General features: G+C 50.9%; 1 protein-coding gene across 4 annotated transcripts in view; it reads right to left on the reverse strand.

Moving 5' to 3' along the window:
- Positions 1-19,298, reverse strand: part of AMBRA1 (autophagy and beclin 1 regulator 1) — a 248,566-nt gene that overhangs the window by 1,669 nt on the left and 227,599 nt on the right. For all 4 annotated transcript variants that reach the window (XM_049779573.1, XM_049779572.1, XM_049779571.1 and 1 more), the window contains 3 exons: positions 13,205-13,344; positions 3,900-3,992; positions 2,021-2,214 (listed from right to left, as the gene is read on the reverse strand). In XM_049779573.1, the coding sequence (XP_049635530.1) occupies positions 2,021-2,214; positions 3,900-3,992; positions 13,205-13,344 (427 nt within the window). The remainder of the gene's footprint in view (positions 1-2,020; positions 2,215-3,899; positions 3,993-13,204; positions 13,345-19,298) is intronic.

The raw sequence follows: 19,298 nt of genomic DNA on the forward strand, positions 1-19,298 counted from the left end.
GGCCAAAAATGCTCAGAATTTTCTGGGAGACAGTTCAAGCTGGAGCATAAGTTTTACAGGCTGAGTCTGATCCCTGGATGTAATATGCATGTGGTCTCCAAGCCCTCTGAACACTACTATATGGGAGTCCCCTTGGCCCCACCAAAACATAAAACAAAAGCTCAAAGAAGGAGCTGGAGAGAGCACAGCGGTAGGGTGTTTGCCTTGCAAGCGGCTGACCCAGGACCAACAGTGGTTCAAATCCTGGCATCCTATATGGTTTCTTTTTTTTTTTTTGGGTCACACCCGGCGGTGCTCAGGGGTTACTCCTGGCTGTCTGCTCAGAAATAGCTCCTGGCAGGCATGGGGGACCATATGGAACACAGGGATTCGAACCAACCACCTTTGGTCCTGGATCAGCTGCTTGCAAGGCAAATGCCGCTGTGCTATCTTTCCAGGCCCCTATATGGTTTCTTGTGCCTGCCAGGAGCAATTTTTTTCCCTTTAGCCACACCCGTTGATGCTCAAGGGTTACTCCTGGCTATCCGCTCAGAAATCGCTCCTGGCTTGGGGGACCATATGGGACACAAGGGGATCGAACCGTGGTCTGTCCTAGACTAGCGTGTACAAGGCAGATGCCTTACACCCTGTGCCACCACTCCAGCCTCAATTTCTGAGCAGAGATCCAGGAGTAACCCCAAGCGCCACAGGGTGTGGCCCAATAACCCCTTTCCCCCCAAAAAATGCTTAAAAAAGACTGGATGGCATATTTTGTTGTTGTTTTTGGGTCATACCTGGCAGTGCTCAGGTGTTACTCCTAGTTCTGAGCTCAGAAATCACTCGTGGTGGAACACACTGAGGGTGGGGGAGGAACGAACCTTATGTCAAGGTAATTGCCCAAACCACTTTACTATCACTCTGGCCCCAGGGTGGTATATTTGGAATGAGACATCTGGGTTGGGGTGGTGCAGAGAGCCAGATGCTCAGGTGGGCGAAGCTGAGGCTTAGAGTTGGGCAGGCCCCAGCATTTCATAGGCCAGGTTAGTTGGGTCGAGGGAAATGGCTGTGTAAAGCTGTGTGGCTGGGAGTAGCTCCGAGCAGCTCTACTCCTTCCTGGCACAAGAGCCAACATGTAACTACATAGAAAGGAATAAGTGCTCTCAGTGTGCATGTGTGCGGATGTGTAGGTATGTGGGTTCATTCTAGCCAGGGCAGGGCCGGCCTTGATCCGGGCATTCCACATACTCCATGTGAACTACTTGTCTGCCAGGCATCTGTGTGTGTAGATCGAACCACATGCACGGCAAAGTCCCGTAGCAGAGACATTCCCTCCAAAGGGCTGATCCCTGGGCAAATGAGTGCATCTCTGCTCCCCACACCAGGTTTCTCCTGGCCCTGCTCTCCCTTCTCCGACAAACAATTCAACTCAGATGTGTGTGTGTGTGTGTGTGTGCAAGGCATGTGCGTGCAAGACGTGTGCGTGTGCATGCAGGAAGGCTGCACCATTTGTTGCTGGAGCAGCGAGGGGCCAGTGCTGGGTCGGTGGAGCGACAGAGCGAAAACAACTTGTTTAGCTGCGGCTGTCAGGGCCCACTGTGGCTCTGGCTCCACCGCTGTGAAGTGCTAATTGGTTCTAAGTAGTGTGAGGCCAGCAGGGAGGGCCTGGGGTGGAGGCTGGCCGGCTGGGTGGCACCTGACAAAGGTGAGAGAAGGGGCTGAGGGGGTGCCAAGCTGTGGCCAAATGGCCACGACCCATGGGCCATGGAGCAGAAGCAGCCTCCCTGGCTCAGCAGGCTCCCATTTCGATGGGGCCCGAGCTCTCTGGAGCTTCTCTCGCAGGCTCCCCTTCTTCCTACTGCTTCCTGTGTCTCTGGAATGGCCTAGGTCTCCAGCCCCAGGTCTCAGAGGCATGGAAGGTCATCCTGGCTGGATAGAATGAGCAGAGGTGGAGGTGGACGCCACCCAGATGTGGGTGGGGAAGGTGACCTGACTCGCAGTGGCACCCCATGGGCAACGCCTACCCAGGCCAACTGTCTCTTACCTGCTCCAGGCCCTGAAGCCGCTGTCTCTGGCTCCTGCATCTCCCTTTCCGTCTGGGTCTCGGCATTCTGCAGCTGTAAAGCCAGAGTCTGGGTGCCCTGAGATGTCACGGAGGTGGTGGGGTTGCGGGGCTGCAGCCCAATGGCATTCATCAGGCCCATGTCTCTGTCTGTCCTCCACGAGGCCCTGCTGGTTCTGGGGACAGAAAGGCAGCAGGGGCTCAGGCAGAGTTCAGGTGAGTCAAGGGTCCCCTATGCTAGCCCGTCTGTAAAACCCTCCTTCAGGTTTATTCTCTAGATCCTTCCTTCCCTCAGAACCAAAGCACCAGCAGTGTTGTTGTCACAGCCCACATTTTCCTCATCACAGGCCTTTCTGGAGAGAGGGAAGCTCATCCAATGTTCTTGGCCCTCCTAAGGATGCTCAGGGGTCCTCCTGAGCCAACCTGTTCAACTTGGCCAACATGGACAGTGGGTCCATGCGAGTCTGAAGGACAGAGGGATGCACAGTCCCTGAGCTGCCGGCAGTACCTAAGAGCCTTTGGTGCCATACTTGGGGATGCTGTAGGTGGGGACCATGTAGTGCTAAGGAGAGAACTGCAGAACTGCTAAGTGCCAGCTGTAGGAAAGGCTTCTACCCTAACTCCTGTATTACCTCTTTGGACCCCAAAATGTTTTTCTTTTTCCTAGAGGGTGGTACATATCCATGGCCCTCATTGCTATGCTTTTCTCATTTAATTTTGGGGTTTTACCTGGTGGTGTTAAGAGGGCCACATGGTGCTGGGGACTATATCTGGGGCTCCAGCATGCTAAGCAAGAGCTCTAGTCCTTTGCACCGTCTCTCCACCCCTTCCTCCACTTTTGGCACACACAACTGTGCTCAGAGATCAATTCTGGCAGTGTTCAGGGGGTCGTGTGTTGTGCCAAGTACTGAACCAGATTCAGCTAGGTGTAAGACAGGGTTCATACTAGCTATACTATCTTCCCATTCTAAAAATAAAAAGGGAGGGCAGAGAGAGAGAGAGAGAGAGAGAGAGAGAGAGAGAGAGAGAGAGAGAGAGAGAGAGAGAGAGAGAGAGAACAGTGAGTAGGGCATTCATGGCTGTCCAGCACTCCATGTGGTTACCCAAGCTTCTGTACTCAGGGATAACTACCCAATCAGGAGTGATCATTTAGTGCAGAACCATGAATTACCCCTGAGCATTGCCAGGAGTGGCTCAAAAACTAAAACCAAAACAAAAAATCATACTCTAAAACGACACAAAACAGAGAACAAGTAACAAACTAAACCAAAAAATTCTGAGCAACACACAGTGGTGCTCAGTGACCAAGATCCCTGCCAGCAGTGCTGTCATGTCAGGAATGAAAGCTGGGCCTCTTGCACACACAGCCTAGCTCCGGCCGAATAGCATCCCTCCACTCTGCCACCACCTTCACTGACTTTCATCCACTCTGGCACAATCCTCCAGTTGGACCAGCAGGGACTGATCTACCCTGCACTTTGTCTTTAAGGCTCCCATCAGGACTAGGTTGCTGCTCTGTAACAGGAGCTTGGGAAGCATATGTTTGGGCTACAGCGCTGGATAGTTTGGCTGCTGAGGTACTGGTCACTTGGGAGATAGATCAATTTCCCCAAACCCACCTCCTTGGGACCCCTCTCCTCACCTGGTCCCCCTTATCCAGAGGATGTCCCAATATCACTCCAGCCAGAGCTGAAGGTGTGAGCTGCTTCCATGGAACGCAACTACCCATAAAATCACATACAAAGGTCAAAGCGGGTCAGAGAGGAGCTGCCTTTGTTGGGGACCATGTCCGGGAGCCCCAGAGCTGTGTGAAGGGGCTGCTATGAGCCTACAGGAGGCCAGCCATGCCTTCAGCACTTACCCAGGCCTCTCACTGCTCCTGCTGCTGGAGTGGACAGTGAAGACGGTCTCATTCAGCTGGTCCCAGTAGTACTCGACACCAGAGTTCAAGGCCCTGAAGATGGGAAGAGAATAGGCAGATGGGGTTAGAGAGGAAGGGGTCAGGTGCTATCTGGCTCCCTGACTCTGGGAACTGAGCATGGCACCAGTGCTAGCCATCTCCCTCCACCCTGACAAAGCTAGATCTGTTCCTACTTGGGGCTAAGAACATGCCTACAGCCAGCCAGGGCAGATATGGGCAGGGGATTCTGAGTGCTGTGAATGGTGGGGTGAAGTGTGCCAGGGCTGGCCCTGCCTGAAGCTCTGTCTGCTGTTTAGACACACAGGCTCTCTCACTGCCAGTAGGCAGGGGAAGGAAAGCGATGTTGTGTCTTTCTTCCTTTGCCTGGGGTTTGAAGGTGCAGCAGAGGCAGCTGAGCCACGATGGCCTGCAGCTTCCTGGACTTGCCCAATATCTTCACTGGTAAGTCAGGCTAGGCAGGCTTTGAAGATTGTGGCCAGAAAGGGAGTGACTTTGGAGTGATAGCATAGAGGATAAGGCGCTAGCATTGCAATAGGTTGACTTGGGTTTGATCCTCAAAATGCCATATGGTTTCCCAAAGAGTGCCAGGATTGATTACTGAGCACAGAGTTGGGAGTAAGCCCTGAGCACAGCTAAATATGACCCAAACAAAGCAAACAAAAAAAACCTCAAGAGGGGCCTGAGTCATAGCACAGAGGGTAGAGCATATGCCTTGCACATGGCCAACTGGGTTTTGATCTTTGGCATCCATATGGTTCCCTGAGTATCACCACAGTGATTCCTGAGGGCAGAGCCTGGAATAACCCCTGAGCGCCACCAAGTTGTGGCCCAAATTACAAAACTAAATAAAACAACAGAAAAACCCAAACCTCAAGCAGTTACAAATACTTTCTGGGTGGGAAGGCGAGCACCTAAAGGTGAGACAGGTCCATGGACGGCATGGGTCCTTCCTGAGCTGCCAGGAGTCGCTCATACCTGCAATAGCAGCCCACAGGGTTCCCCAATTGAATCATGGGCACAGCCACCAAAATTCAAGTCCTGCACCTTTCTATATTGAAAGGGTAGGCCCCAACTCCAGACTGCTTAGCTTTTGCCTGCCTGTCAACAAACCCGGGGGTGCTGTGTTTTTAAGTAAAGTGTTTGGTAGAGGGGCTGAGAGCTGAGAGGCAGTAGAGTAGAGCAAGCAAGGCCCTTGCCTTACTGGCCCCCAATCCCAGTTTCATCCCTGGCACCTCTTTAACTCTATCCCAAGCCCTACCAGGAATATCCCTGAGCACAGAGCCAGGAGTAAACTCTGAGTACTGCCAGGCAGAACCCCCAAAGAAAAACCAAAAAAAAAAAACACAGAGGCACTTGTGAGGGGTTATCTGAGAACAACAGGGGCCCTTCCATTGGTGAAGAGGCAAGTGACCAGAAGTCAAAGTAGAGGCCTCTCAAGGGAGCCGAAGGGGGCAAAGAATGCTCTGTGTGTCTGAGGCTCAAGATCAATCCCCAGTACTCCATGTGTCAATCCCCCCCCCACCATCCTGTTCTGTTGAGTGGTCCCCCAAGCATTAGCTGGGAGGAGCCCCTGAGCTCTGTTTTATTATAGATAAAAATCGAAGTGAGGAGGCAATGGCGGTGGGGCCCTCTGTAACTCCTGCAGTGCTTGGCTAGTGCTTGACAAAATAGTCACACCAAACTACAGCCAACCACACACTGTGACGCTTCCCCTCTCAATAGAGGGGCTCAACATGAGGGCCACCCTGGGCCAGCGGTATAATGCTGACAAAGGGCTCCCTCAGTCACCTTCCCCGGTGCCATCAGCCTGGTGCTGTGAACTCATTTTTTCAACTTTATTTATTGTTTGATTGATTGGTTTTTGAGTCATACACAGTGGCGCTCAGCAACTGCCTATCAGACTCAGGGGACTATATGGGATGTCGGGAATCGATCCAGGTCCTTTCAGGTCAGCCACATGCAAGCCAAATACACTACTGCTGTGCTATCTCTCTAGCCCTGCTGTGAATTCTGACCACAACCAACAAAGTCACATGCCAAACAACAGAGGCTGTATCAGTTGTTTTGTGTGGCTCCCCATTCTTCCTGCTCTCCACCTACATGGTCAATCCCAGTCTTGGTTTGACTTAAGTTATGGAATCAGAGCAGAGATCACAAATGTGGCTGGCATTCTGGGTACCAAGAGACAGGTAAGCAGGCATCCTCTGTGACCACAGAGATGCTTAGGGACCGATGTCCAACAGGACTGAACAGTGCCAATCACTTTTTTCTTCTTTGGGTTTCAGTGAGGACAAGTGAGTCACTGCTTGCTCCAGGCTTTTTCTGGAAGTCGGGCAAACAGAAAGGAATAGAGGGGAAGGCCAGCCAGTGCTGAGTCTTCTCAAAAGGGCTCTGGGGGAACCTTGGACAGCAGTGCTGCAGGGCCTAGCTTGATGAGTGAGTGGCTGGCTTCTTCATATACTTGGGACCCCGGCTCTGAAGCTTCCTAGGGTTTCTTTCTGAGGAGGTTCCTTCATCTCTGAGCGACAAGGCTGCAAAGGTGTCGGACACAGGGCTGAACTATTTCTAGGTGACCCATGCAGGCCCCTTTCCTGTGTGGTACTAGGAAGGGCTGGAACCTGGTTTTTTTTTGGGGGGGGAGGTGTTATGGAGGGTGTGTGGGACACGTCGGCCTGAACAAGGCAATCTCTGGCTCCCCTTTGGATTCACACGCATGTCATGCTCCTGTCCTTGGTCAAAGATGCCTGATTTAAATTGCTGGTTACTGAGGCAGCTTCCTCTTAAATTGACAGAGCTGGGGTCTTGGCAAGAGGCCTGCATGCAAGCCAAGGGCTGGGTGCCTAAGTCTTGGCTCCTGACAGGGGTCTCAGTCTTTCCTCTGAGCAGTGGTCTTGGGGCCGGAGAGACAGCATGGAGGTAGAGCATTTGCCTTGCATGCAGAAGGACGGTGGTTCGAATCCCGGCACCCCATAAGGTCCCCCAAGCCTGCCAGGAGCGATTTCTGAGCATAGAGCCAGGAGTAACCCCTGAGCGCTGCCGGGTGTGACCCCCTCCAAAAAAAAGAAGCAGTGGTCTTCACAGTATACCCCCTCCGCGTGTCAGCGTTGATTGAAGCCAGGAGTGAATAAGCACCCCCACACTTCAATCCGGTACTTCACATCTGTCACGGTTATCTGTGGGGGTGTTGGTGGAGCTGGAGGTCAGCTAGAGGCACAGTGCTGGAAGGAGCGGAGGCTCAGAGGTGCAGAGTGAGGAGAAAGATGGGGTGAGTGGGTGAGAGCAGTCCCCCACAGTGCTTTTTCCCTCAGGGCCACAGTGGTGTCCTGGAGACGGCACTTCCTTGGACCGTTATTACTATTGAGCACTGAATTTCTGCACCCCAAAAGCCAAGTCCAAGGAGCAGTCTACCCGGGTCTTTGTGATCAAGAGAAGGCTGAGGCAAGGACAAAGAAGGGGAAATCAGGAGCAGGGCTGAGAGCACAAAACAGGGTGCAGCTGCGTGCATCTGGGACAAAGGCAGACACCCACCTGTGCGGCAGCCAGGGCTGCAATCTCGGCCCAGCTGGCGGGCTTGGCTAATGTGCCCTGGGGAACGGGCGTGCCAGGGACAGGGACAGGCAAGCGTGCCTTAGGCAGCTGCTGAGACAACAGCCCCAAGCAGCGGCTCCCAGCTCCCTCGTTATTCCTTCTCCTTTTAGCTCAGAGATGCCCCATAGCCCGGAGCTGTCAGCATCCTCACTTTTTTTTTTTTCTCATTTACTGCTGCTGTAACCACCAGACCCCTGAAGGCTGCACACCCCAATTTGGAGCACAGTGTCTTAAACTGTAGGTCCCAAACTCACATGAATTCTCTAGCTTTATCAAAATCTCTTTCTTGGGGCAGAGGGAGGCTGAGCAGGAAGGGCTCTTGGCTTGCACATGGCTGAACTGGGTCCAATCCCCACCACTCCATAGGGTCCCCGGAGAACTGCCAGGAGTGAGCTTTGATCACAGAGTCAGAAGTGAGTCCCGATTAGCACTGGGTGGTGACCCCAAAGCAAAGATAAGGCAAAAAAAAAATGTTTCTAGGCCAGAGAGACAGTACAGAAAGTAAGGCACTTGCCTTGCATGAAGCTGACTGGGTTCTATCCTGGGTGCAACGTATGGTCATCCAAGTACCGCAAGGAGATATCCCTGAGCACAGAGCCAGGAGAAAGCCTTGAGCACCACTGTTAAAGCAAGTGCCTGGCATGCAGCTATGGCTGGTGACTCTGTGGTTCAAATTGTGGCACCATATGGTCTCAAGTGCCATCAGGAGTGGCCCCTGAGTACTGCTAGGTAGAACCCCCAAAACAGAGAATTAGGGGCCTGAGCTGCAGTGAAAGCGGTAGGGCACTTGCCTTGCATGCGCTAACCTAGGATGGACATCCCATATGGTCCCCCATGCCAGGAGCAATTTCTGAGTGCATGGCCAGGAGTAACCGCTGAGCATCACCAGGTGTGACTCCAAAACCAAACCAAACCAAACCAAACCAAACAAAAACAGAGAATTAAAGGTAATAGCAGGCCAAAGAAGTTTGGGAACCTCTGACTCAGACTTCCTTCCTTTCTTGGGGCCGGAGAGATAGCATGGTTCCTTTTTTTTTTTTTTGAGTCACACCTGGAGGTACTTAGGCAAAGTGGGTATGAGACATTGTCGCTTAAAAAGAAATCAAACCTTCTGCCTAACTGTCTATCTTGACAAACTGAACTTTGGTCAGTAAGCAGACACGGGGTAGCACTGCCAGAAACAGACTGGTGCAGTTCCTCTCACTGATGTGGGCTACTACACAGTTCTGGGGAAGGGAAAGCTCTGAAAGCACCCTATCATGGTGACAGCCAAATTCTTCAGCAGAAAAGCTGAGGCCATTAAAAGAGTAGGTGAGGTCTGTGTCCATGTAGCTTGAAGCCACCTAAAGGAGGGGTCATTCAATGCACAACTGCTTTTTAAAAAGGAGGGAGTGGGGGCCGGAGCAATGGCGCTAGAGGTAAGGTGCCTGCCTTGCAAGCGCTAGTCTAGAATGGAACACGGTTCAATCCACTGGCATCCCCATCCCATAGACTGAAGTCCAAAGCCTCAGCATCAGTTCCTGCCAAAAGCCCCCTCGCCTTCCACAGACCCTTGTTTTTATCCCCCAGAATCAGGTACCACCCAATGGTGGGATCAGATACCACTCAATGGTGGAAGCAGAATCAGGTACAACCCTAGGGTGGGGGCAGAATGCCAGGTCACACTCTAGGGTAGGGCACAATCCCCCTTCAGGGTAGGGTCAGTAACATAATAATCCCCTAAAATATTTACATATACAGTTCCCCAAGCCAAGAGCGATTTCTGATCCCCCCCCCCCCCCCCCGTTTTTGGGCCACACCCGGTGGTGCTCAGGGGTTACTCCTGGCTGTCTGCTCAGAAACAGCTCCTGGCAGGCACGGGGGACCATATGGGACACCAAGATTCGAACCAACCACCTTAGGTCCTGGATCGGCTGCTTGCAAGGCAAACACCGCTGTGCTATCTCTCTGGGCCCCAAGAGTGATTTCTGAGCACATAGCCAGGAGTAACCCCTAAGCACCACCGGGTGTGGCCCAGCACATAGCCTGAGCATCACCCGGTGTGGCCCAAACAACCACAACCACCACAACCACCACAACAACGAAAGAGAGGGGCTATTTTCATTATTTTTAATCTTTTTTTTTTTTTGGTCACACCTGGCAGTGCTCAGGGGACCATACCGGATGCCGGAATTCGAACCACCGTCCTTCTGCATGCGAGGCAAATGCCCTACTTCCATGCTATCTCTCCGGCTCCTATTTTAATCTTTTTAATAAATAAAATAAAATTTTATTTTATTGATTCCTGGTGGTGCTTAGGGGACCATACAGGATGCTGGGGATAGAACCTGGGTCATTTGCATGCGAGGCAAGTGCCCTATCTGTTGTGCTGTTCCAGCCCTACTACTGTTATTTTTTGGTGTGACTGTGGCAGTACTTGAGTCCTACTCTCAGAGGACCCCACATGGTTTTGGGGCCAGAAGTCAGGACTCCTGCAATTCACATCTTCCAGAACTTTGAACCATCTCCCTACTTATTCTATTTTTCTTGCAGTGCTGGAGATTGAAGCCTGGCATGTGCTCTAACACAAGAGCCATACCTGGACCCTAGAGCTATGCTCTCTGAGATTTAGGAAAGGTTACTTGGGGAGTAAAGGGAACTGGGAGTTCTTTTTTGGAGATGGGAAAGGTTTAGGCCATATCTGGCAGTGCATAGGGGCTACTTTTGGCTAGTCCATACTCAGGAATCACTCTTGGTGGTGCCATATGGGATGCTGAGGATTGAGCCTGGGTTGGTTGCATGCAAGGCGAACACCTTACCCCCCTACTTATTTTGTTTGTTTTGGGGTCACACCAGGCAGCATTAAGGGGTTACTCCCGGCAGGCTTGGGAGACCATATCATGCTGGGGATTGAACCTGGGTTGGCTGTATGCTTTTGCTCCAGCCTTAGTCCTGTTCATTCTGATATATCTGGCACTTTTTATGCCAGGCCACCGCTTTGGGGCCTCTGCCAACCTAGCCTGATTAAAGAGAAACACTGAAAGAGCAAGGCAAGGCTAATTCTCTTTGGGTTGCATAAAGGTGCCACTCCATAATGGGGTGCTCTTCCCCAAGTCAAGTGCTGGGGCCCTTGTGCTCGCAAGAGGCTGCATCTGCTGAGGGGTAAGAGTTCCTCCATGTAGTCAAGATGGCCCAGTCCCGCTGAGACTTGGGATGCTGAAGATAACATATGGAAGAAAAGAAAGAGAAAACAGAGGCCAATGCCAGCCTCAAGTTTGGCTGCAGCATTTGTGACTCACACCAAGTATGTAGGCTGGGGTTTTAGACATGAGTGCCTTTAGGGGGCCCTGACTAAACGGATGAAGATTCTGCATGTGGAGGAGCAGATCCCCCTTTAAAAAGCACAACAGGGGGCCGGAGAGATAGCATGGAGGTAAAAGGCGTTAGCCTTTCATGCAGAAGGTCATCGGTTCGAATCCAGGCGTCCCATATGGTCCCCTGTGTCTGCCAGGAGCAATTTCTGAGCATGGAGCCAGGAATAACCCCTGAGCACTGCCGGGTGGACCCAAAAACCACAAAAAAAAAAAAAAATAAAAAAAAAATAAAAAGCACAACAGGGGGTCGGAGAGATAGCATGGAGGTAAGGTGTTTGCCTTGCATGCAGTAGGTCGGTGGTTCAAATCCCAGCATCCCATATGGTCCCCCTGAGCCTGCCAGGAGTGATTTCTGAGCGTAGAGCCAGGGGTAATCCCTGAGCGCTGCTGGGTGTGACCCAAAAACCAAAAACGAAAAGAAAATCAAGTCTGTTGAGGGGCTGGAGCTATTAGCACATCAGATAGGGCATTTCCCTTACGCAAAACCAATCCGGGTTCAATCCTCGGCATCTGTATGGTTCCCTGAGCCTGCCAGGAGTGATTTTCGAGTGCAGAGCCAAGAGTAATCCCTAAGCACTGCTGGGCATAGCCCCTCCCCCCAAAAAAAAAGTCCTTTCTGGAAAAGATGCCTATTTGATGCCTACACAGGGAAGAGATGAGACAACTGGTCTTCCAGGGGGCAGCTGTGAGGGCAGGTTGTGTTCTGGAAATACAGAGGACTGAGGGAGAGGCATCTTTGGGGGTATCCCAAGCTGATCTCTAGCTTCAACCAGTGACAAAGGCTCATGGAGGGAGGGATGCTGTGAAAATATGGAATAAATTATCTGCCCTAAGAATTGTGTCTCTTCCCTCCTGGGTTACCAACCTAACTCGTCTGACAAGGCGCCAGAATGACCCAGGCTAGGTTCCGTGAGATGCTGGATTTGATTACCAGCAAACGAAACAAAAAACCAACCCAATCCAAATCCAGGAAAAATTTCCATGGGTCAAATCAAAAGGCAGCATGGAACCTCCCTTTAGAAGACAGTTGGTGCGCCCTTAAAAATGGCTCTGCACCCCGCATGCCTGAGCTTGAGGCCTGACACCAGCCCTGGTTGAGCCCCAGGGTCCCAAGGAAAAGGCTGCACCCAGACTTGTACATACATGATGAGGTAGAGGAAGCAAAAGGGGTGTCATCAGAAATGCTTTTCTCTGCTCCATAGCTGGCTGTGCTGGGAATGGGGGTGGGGTGCTGCATGAGGGGCCCTCTCCTGACAGTGCTCAGCAGACTTTAAGCTCCCTTTTGTACAGTACAGCAGCATGTGCTCCAACCCTTTGAGCTCTCTCCCTGGCCCCAGAAACTTTTTGGCTCAATGCCTGCACTGTTAAGAGCCAAGTTGTTGGAGACTGCTAGCTTGGCAAATTAGGGTTGTTTAACAGTATTCCATTTCTTTTTTTTTTTTTTTTTTTTTTGGTTTTTGGGTCACACCCGGCATTGCTCAGGGGTTACTCCTGGCTGTCTGCTCAAAAATAGCTCCTGGCAGGCACGGGGGACCATATGGGACACCGGGATTCGAACCAAACACCTTTGGTCCTGGATTGGCCGTTTGCAAGGCAAACGCTGCTGTGCTATCTCTCCGGGCCCACAGTATTCCATTTCTCCTTTTATTTCTTTTTTTTTTTTTTTTAATTTTTTTATTTTGACCTTATTTTTTGCATTCCACAGTTTTTTTTTTTTTGTTTGTTTTTGTTTTTTGTGGTTTTTGGGTCACACCCGGCAGTGCTCAGGGGTTATTCCTGGCTCCAGGCTCAGAAATTGCTCCTGGCAGGCACGGGGGACCATATGGGACGCCGGGATTCGAACTGATGACCTCCTGCATGAAAGGCAAACACCTTTACCTCCATGCTATCTCTCCGGCCCCTCTCCTTTTATTTCTTAAGTTAACAGTTATGGCATTTACACAAAACCAAGACCACCTGTTGAATTTTTTCAAAAAAGGTTCAGAATAGAACAGTTGCTGGTCTAGAGTATGTCTGGTTACAGGGAAACTAAGATAGCCAAGGAAAAGGGACCAACAGAGAAAGAGTGTCTTAGATTTAGGAAGACAAGCCGTCACTGAGCCAGTTTCTGACATCCCGAGTGAGGCACACCCTGCCATCTTCTGGATATTCAGTCCTGTAAGGCGTGAGGCTGAGAAAGAGGCAGGTGGAGTTGCAGTTCCATCTTAGCAACCCCTTGCTGAGCACATTCAGGGGGAAATGCTGATTCCTTCAATCCCCGCCCACCCCCCCACCCCCCCCATCTCCCAGTCCCAAGCCACTCACTCTGGCCGGCAGATCACCAGGTCTCCTTTGTTGGTGCCATAGGCCAGGCCGAGCCCTGGCTCTGGCAGCCAGCGGGCAGAGTTGATGCTGACATGTCTCCGCTGGTCTGCAGGCATGGGGTAAAGGACATTGAAAACTCGCTGGGAGGAGAGAGAAAGAAAAAGAAAAATGAGGGGAAGAAATAATTCGCTACCCCAAAAAAAACGCAGTGTTAGGGAGAAGCAGAGTCCCCCTAGACCTGAAGCAAATGAAGCACAGAGGCAAGGGAACGGGGCTTGGGATGGGCTTGGGAGGACTCGTCACGGATCTGGGAACTGGCAGTGTAGTGGGGGCAGACAAAGGGTGAGGACTAGAACTCCAGGGCCATGCCTGGATTGCTTGCGTGAAGCCTATGTGTGGACCCATTAGGGAGCCTCGCAGAAAACACGCTGTAGAACCCAGCTACCCCAGTAAGGCCTGTCCCAAACTTTTCTCTGACCAGACACACCAGTGAGAACCAAGCTTGACTGGTAGCCCTGTTTCCATGGAGATCATAGCGCTCACTCAGTAATGGGGAACTGAAGGTGATAGGGGGGCGGGAGGGGGTGATAACATCAGAGAACATTCTTAATTCATCTAATTGAGAACCATGTTAGGACTGCTATTGTTAAGGAAACCTAAAAGGTGCTGGGGAAGCTGGAGGCAGCAGGGCAGAGGGTGAATCGTGAATGCACAGGCACCGGGTCAACTCCCTGCTAAGGAAGGAAATGCCCCTTGCACATCGCTTCCACCTCCAGGGAGAGGGTCTCCAGGCTGCGGTCTCCACCCTTCACAAGCTACTGCGATCTGAAAGGAGGGCCTTGTCACTGCCTAGACTGGGGCTGAAGGTGGAGTGTGAGCCTCCGGACCTCGGCCACTGAACTATGGGATGTTGCTGACGTTCCAGAAGTACCATGGAGGCAAACAGCAGAGTGAGGACTCAGGAAGCCTTGGATTCTGATGCCACCCGCCTAACAATTCCCTGGATCACAACCTAAAGAGCAACATCATCCCAACAACTGGGGGATGAAAAGAGAAGAGGAGGAAGATGATGCCTGGCATGGTAGAAACTCATCATGGTGATGGCTGCTATTATCAGGACCTGGGAGAGGGGGTTCTAAATCAGGTCACAGGGGCCTATGCATAGGACATGAAGCTTTGCTCCATAAACTGGAGTGTCTGTCAGGGCAACATTTTCTTTTTTTGACTCTTTATGGTTTTATTATTTCCTGGTTTTAATTTTATGCTTATTTTTATTTTGGGGCCTTACCTGGGGATGCTTAGGGGTTATTCCTGACTGCACTCAGGAATCACTGTTGGCAGTGGGAGGGGGATTGGAACCCTAAGGGGATGCCGAAGAGCAAACCCAGGTTGGCTGCTTGTAAGGCAAAGGCCTGCCTAACTTGCTGTACTATTGCTCTGGCTCCTCATTTTGTATTTTTGATTCCAAGGATCAAACCCAGGGCTAATTTATAAAGCATATATGTCTTATCCTGTCCTTAAGAGAGGAAAGGGACAAGAGAAAGGCGAGTGTGACTTAGAAAAATTATATGAAAATAAAATTAGATTTGTGTAAAGATAGTTTCTCTGATGATTATCCAGGTGAGGCAGAGAAGAAAAGAAGGAAGGAAGGAAGGAAGGAAGGAAGGAAGGAAGGAAGGAAGGAAGGAAGGAAGGAAGGAAGGAAGGAAGGAAGGAAGGAAGGATGGAAAGAAGGAAGGAAGGAAGGAAGAATGGAAAGAAGGAAGGAAGGTTGGTTGGTTGGTTGGTTGAGGGGGTTTAGTCCTTTTTTTGGTTTGTTTGTTTTGGGGCCATACCCAAAAGTGTTGCTCAGGGGTTACTACTGACTCTATGCACAGAAATCACTCCCGGCAGGCTTGGGAAATCATATGGGATGTTGGGGATCAAACCCAGGTCCGTCCCAGGTTGGCAGCGGGCAAGGCAAATGCCCTACCACTGTGCTATCACTCTGATCCTGGCTTAGTCCATTTCAACCCAAGAAAGGGTTGAGTTGTTGTTTACTAGGCCCTGGGATCAATCCTCACAGTGCAGATCCAAGTAAGACCATTCACACTCATGAAGAGTCTGTCAGTAGCTCAACAGTTTGGAACACTAGCAATTCTTGACCCTTGCATGCAAGGAGCCTGTGCATCCTGGAAAGCAGAGAGCAACTAGTACACATTTAGTATAGTCACCAGGCACCGGGCCACTCTCCAGGCCCGGGCAGCCAAGGGCACACTGACAGAAGGGTGCTGCCATGGTCCTCAAGCACTGGTTCAGGGCTGAAGACCAAAGGCTCCATGGCTGCAGCAGTCAAGAACCTACCATGGCCTCCCAGGTGGACTCAAGTGCAAGGATCAGAAGGAACCCATGTTTCTTAAGATTTCTGGTCTGAGGAGAGGACTCCAAATGCGCCAATGGATTTTATGAATTTCTCTAAATGCTTGAGCTCTGGAGAGCCACATCCTTGCATTGCATGGAGCCAACAATGTCCCAAAACACCTCTTCCATAGAGAGCTTCATCCTCCCAAAAAATAATCAGTTGTTCTTTCTATCCAATCTGGAGGCGCCCCGGCTGACTTGACAAAACAAACTGAGCAGACAAAGGTGGCTGGGGTCACAGCATCTGTTTAATAGCCCCTCTCCCAATGGCCAGAGGGTGTGAAGGGGCTACACCCAGAATGCACGTGGGGTGCAGCTTAGGTCAGTGAGCAGGATGTGAGGAGCCTGGGTCTGGGCCTGTGGAGGCTCGATATGGGTCTCACATCAGTCGCCCGTGCAACACAATCGCCCGTAACTGCAGGGAACAGAGACCCTGCAAGAAGGAAGATAAGATGAGCAGAGCTGATACCTGGGAACTGCGCTAAGGTTTTATGACAGGGATTTCAAAGGAATAAAAATAAAATAAAAAAAGCTTGCTCTTCTAGAAATGTCTACGGCAAGAAAGAAGTAAGCCTCTTACGGGTCACACGTTTACCTTAAGTGGCCTGGGGCAGCAGAGGGCTCAACTAGTAAATACTAACTATTAGTTTCTAAGCCCAGGAACTTTGGGGAAAAAAACCCTCCAAAGGCCAGTATGCTGGATGACAGTGAGTAGGTGAGATAGGGTCAGAGGGATTGGAGAAAAGTAATTAGAGGCCGGGACAAACCACCCTCGCTCCCCACATCAAGACCTTGTGGTGGATCTTCCCAGTCTTGATGGCTGGAGGAGTCGAGGGGCCTGGCTTGTCCTCTGACTGAGGCTCAAACGGTGATGAAAGGCAGCTCCTCCAATGTTTGGGTATTAGGCTAAATCCTGCTTTGTGGCAGGAAGCCAGAAAATACCATGCGAAGATCAGCAGCCTACAGGATTCCTGATAAGCAAGCAAGCTTATCACGCTCTAATGTGAGGGTGGGAAGGAGGAAGAAGGAGGCAAGCAGCATAGGGCAAAGCTAAGGAGGAGAATCGATGACTTCTGAGGTCTGGGTCCGAGAGCCCATCTGCTCCAAGCTCACACACAAGCATTGAGCAGCTACCGGGGCCGCAGTTCTCAAAGCCCCTCACTAGGGGAAACACGCTTCACAGCTAGCCTGAGACCAGTTTCAGATGCAGGTTGAGAGTTAGGGAGCTCTGCCACCCCTTCATCATTTATGGCTTTGGGCTCCTTTTCCTCCAGGGGTTGGGATGGGGTTGGGTCACTCCTATCGGTGCTCATAAGGTGCTGTGGAGAGCAGTGACTCCTAGTGGCCTAATGGTGGGACTGGGGATGGAAGTGAGGTCCGTTGCATACAAGGCAAGCAAGTGCCCTCACCCCTGCACTTTTCCTGGTCCTTGGAAGTCAGTCTTTTCTTTTTTTTCTTTTTGGTTTTTGGGCCACACCCGGCAGTGCTCAGGGGTCACTCCTGGCTATCTGCTCAGAAATAGCTCCTGGCAGGCACGGGGGACCATATGGGACACCGGGATTCGAACCAACCACCTTTGGTCCTGGATCGGCTGCTTGCAAGGCAAACGCCGCTGTGCTATCTCTCTGGGCCCTCATCAGTCTTTTCAACCCAGATACTAGGTGAACCGGGAATTGGGTCCAAAACTGACTGGGCATGGATGAGGGCCCAGCCAGCCAGTTTGGCAGCATCCTCAAAATCAAAGATCTGAGGGGCCAGTGCGTGGGTAGCAGAATGGGTAGGGAATTTGCCTTACAAGTGCCAACCCAGGTTCAATCCCCACCATCCAAATGGTTCCTCAGCACCACCAGATGTAATTCCCGAGTACAGAGCCAGGGGTAACTTCTGAGCATCACTGGGTGTGGTTCCCCCAGAAAGCCCCCCAAAAGGGTCAAAGGGCAGTCTTATCACCCCAAGCTATCTCAGAGATGTTTCCTAATCACTGTCAGATGCCCTAAAGTTCCCCATGGGATGTTAGGGCAAAGCTGGTGACCAGCCCCAAATCCCTCTTGGTGACACTATTTGACATGTTATGAACTAAACTACCAAATCCCACAGAACCAGAAGGGAGATTATCAGGATCTAAGAACCCATTAAAAGGCTGGATACAAAACCCAGGTACTGATCTGTGCTCACGGAATCCTGGATTCACCTTTCCCCACAATTATTGTATGTACTGAGAGAGACCCCCTCCCACCTCCGCCCCCAAGCAGACTAGTCTGGTTTCTGCTTAATGTTGAGGGTGTTGGCATTATGTACTCGAAAGGAACACTTTTTTTTTTTTAATTTCAGATTCAATGAAGTCTGACCATGTCTATAGGGAATGAGTCAGGTCACCAAGACCTGGATCCATGATCCTAAGCTAGTGGGACAAGGTAACGAATTCTTCCACTTCTGGTTTGGGGCGGCCTCTAGAATTCCTGTCCACTTGCCCTTTCAATACTGACCAGTAGGAAGCAGGAGGAAAAGAAAACTGTTTCCAGACCAAATCCAAAGATATTTGTTTCCTGCTCAAAGAGAGACAGGAAGAGAATGAAAAGCAGCCTAAGGAGCTCAGTAGCAAGCGAGGCTCTCCATCTTTTCAGAATGTAGAGGGATAATGGATGGTGTGCCACTCCACATGATGCTGTCCATTCTCCTAGATATCAATAAAACTTGGACCATTAGTGCAAGCAGCTAACTGCATGATGCTTCGATGAGCACAGATAAGAAGCTAAGAGAGAGCACTGTGATGATGGTGTTTACATGGGGAAATTTCATCATCTGGAGAGCAGTCAAGTGCAGTCTTGTTTTAACGAGGACTATGGAAGGTGCCAGGAGGACTGGGATTGTTTGGAAAAGGAGTCTGGCAGGGCAGGGAAAGAAGGTACAGGGCAAGGGGGCTCTGAGGAAGGAAGTGTGAGGAGACACGCCTTCCAGGTGATGATGGGGGTCAAGAGAGGTTGCTACGTTTGGGAGAGGGCTGGGAGCTCACAGAGAACCAACTCCCAGGGAGGGAGGAGGGAAAAATCAATGGAAAGCAGATGCTAGGAGACAGCTGACCTTTGTGTTGGAAATGGATGGCTACACACCTTGTGGGTGCGCACATGCCTGAGTGGGCAGGGGATAGAACTGGCCAGCATCTTCTTTTGGAACTACAGTTGTTTGCTACTAGGAGAATTTGATGGTTGTCAGAAACCTGCATTTCATTCACAGTCTCTGTGCACCTTTGTACTCTACTTTGCAGTTCAAAACTTAGAGAAAGTTGATGTGATCTTTACAGGGGTTATTTAGTATTTATTTTTTTTTGGCCGTAGGGTCATGCTCAGCATTGCTCAGGGATTATTCTTAGCAAAGCTTGGGGTCCATATGCAGAGGCGGGGATCGAACCAGGGTCAGCTGGGTACATGGCAAGCACCTGACCTGTGGTACTATCTCTCTGGCCCTACAGGGTTTATTTTAAAATAAGGATACCAAGTTATCTCCTTCTCGTCTTTATTGCATTGAGGCAGACATGAATCTTCCTGGAACACTCTGGCCCTGACAAATCTCCCCAACCAAAAAAGAACAAAACTGCTTTTCATCAGACTTTGGATTTAAGACCGTTGTCACCAACACAAATGAGTTACAAACTGGGGTAGACAAGACCAGCCAGAGACTTTAAAACTTGATCTTC

This window comes from Suncus etruscus, chromosome 9, assembly GCF_024139225.1.
Source record: "Suncus etruscus isolate mSunEtr1 chromosome 9, mSunEtr1.pri.cur, whole genome shotgun sequence".
Lineage (NCBI taxonomy): Eukaryota > Metazoa > Chordata > Mammalia > Eulipotyphla > Soricidae > Suncus > Suncus etruscus.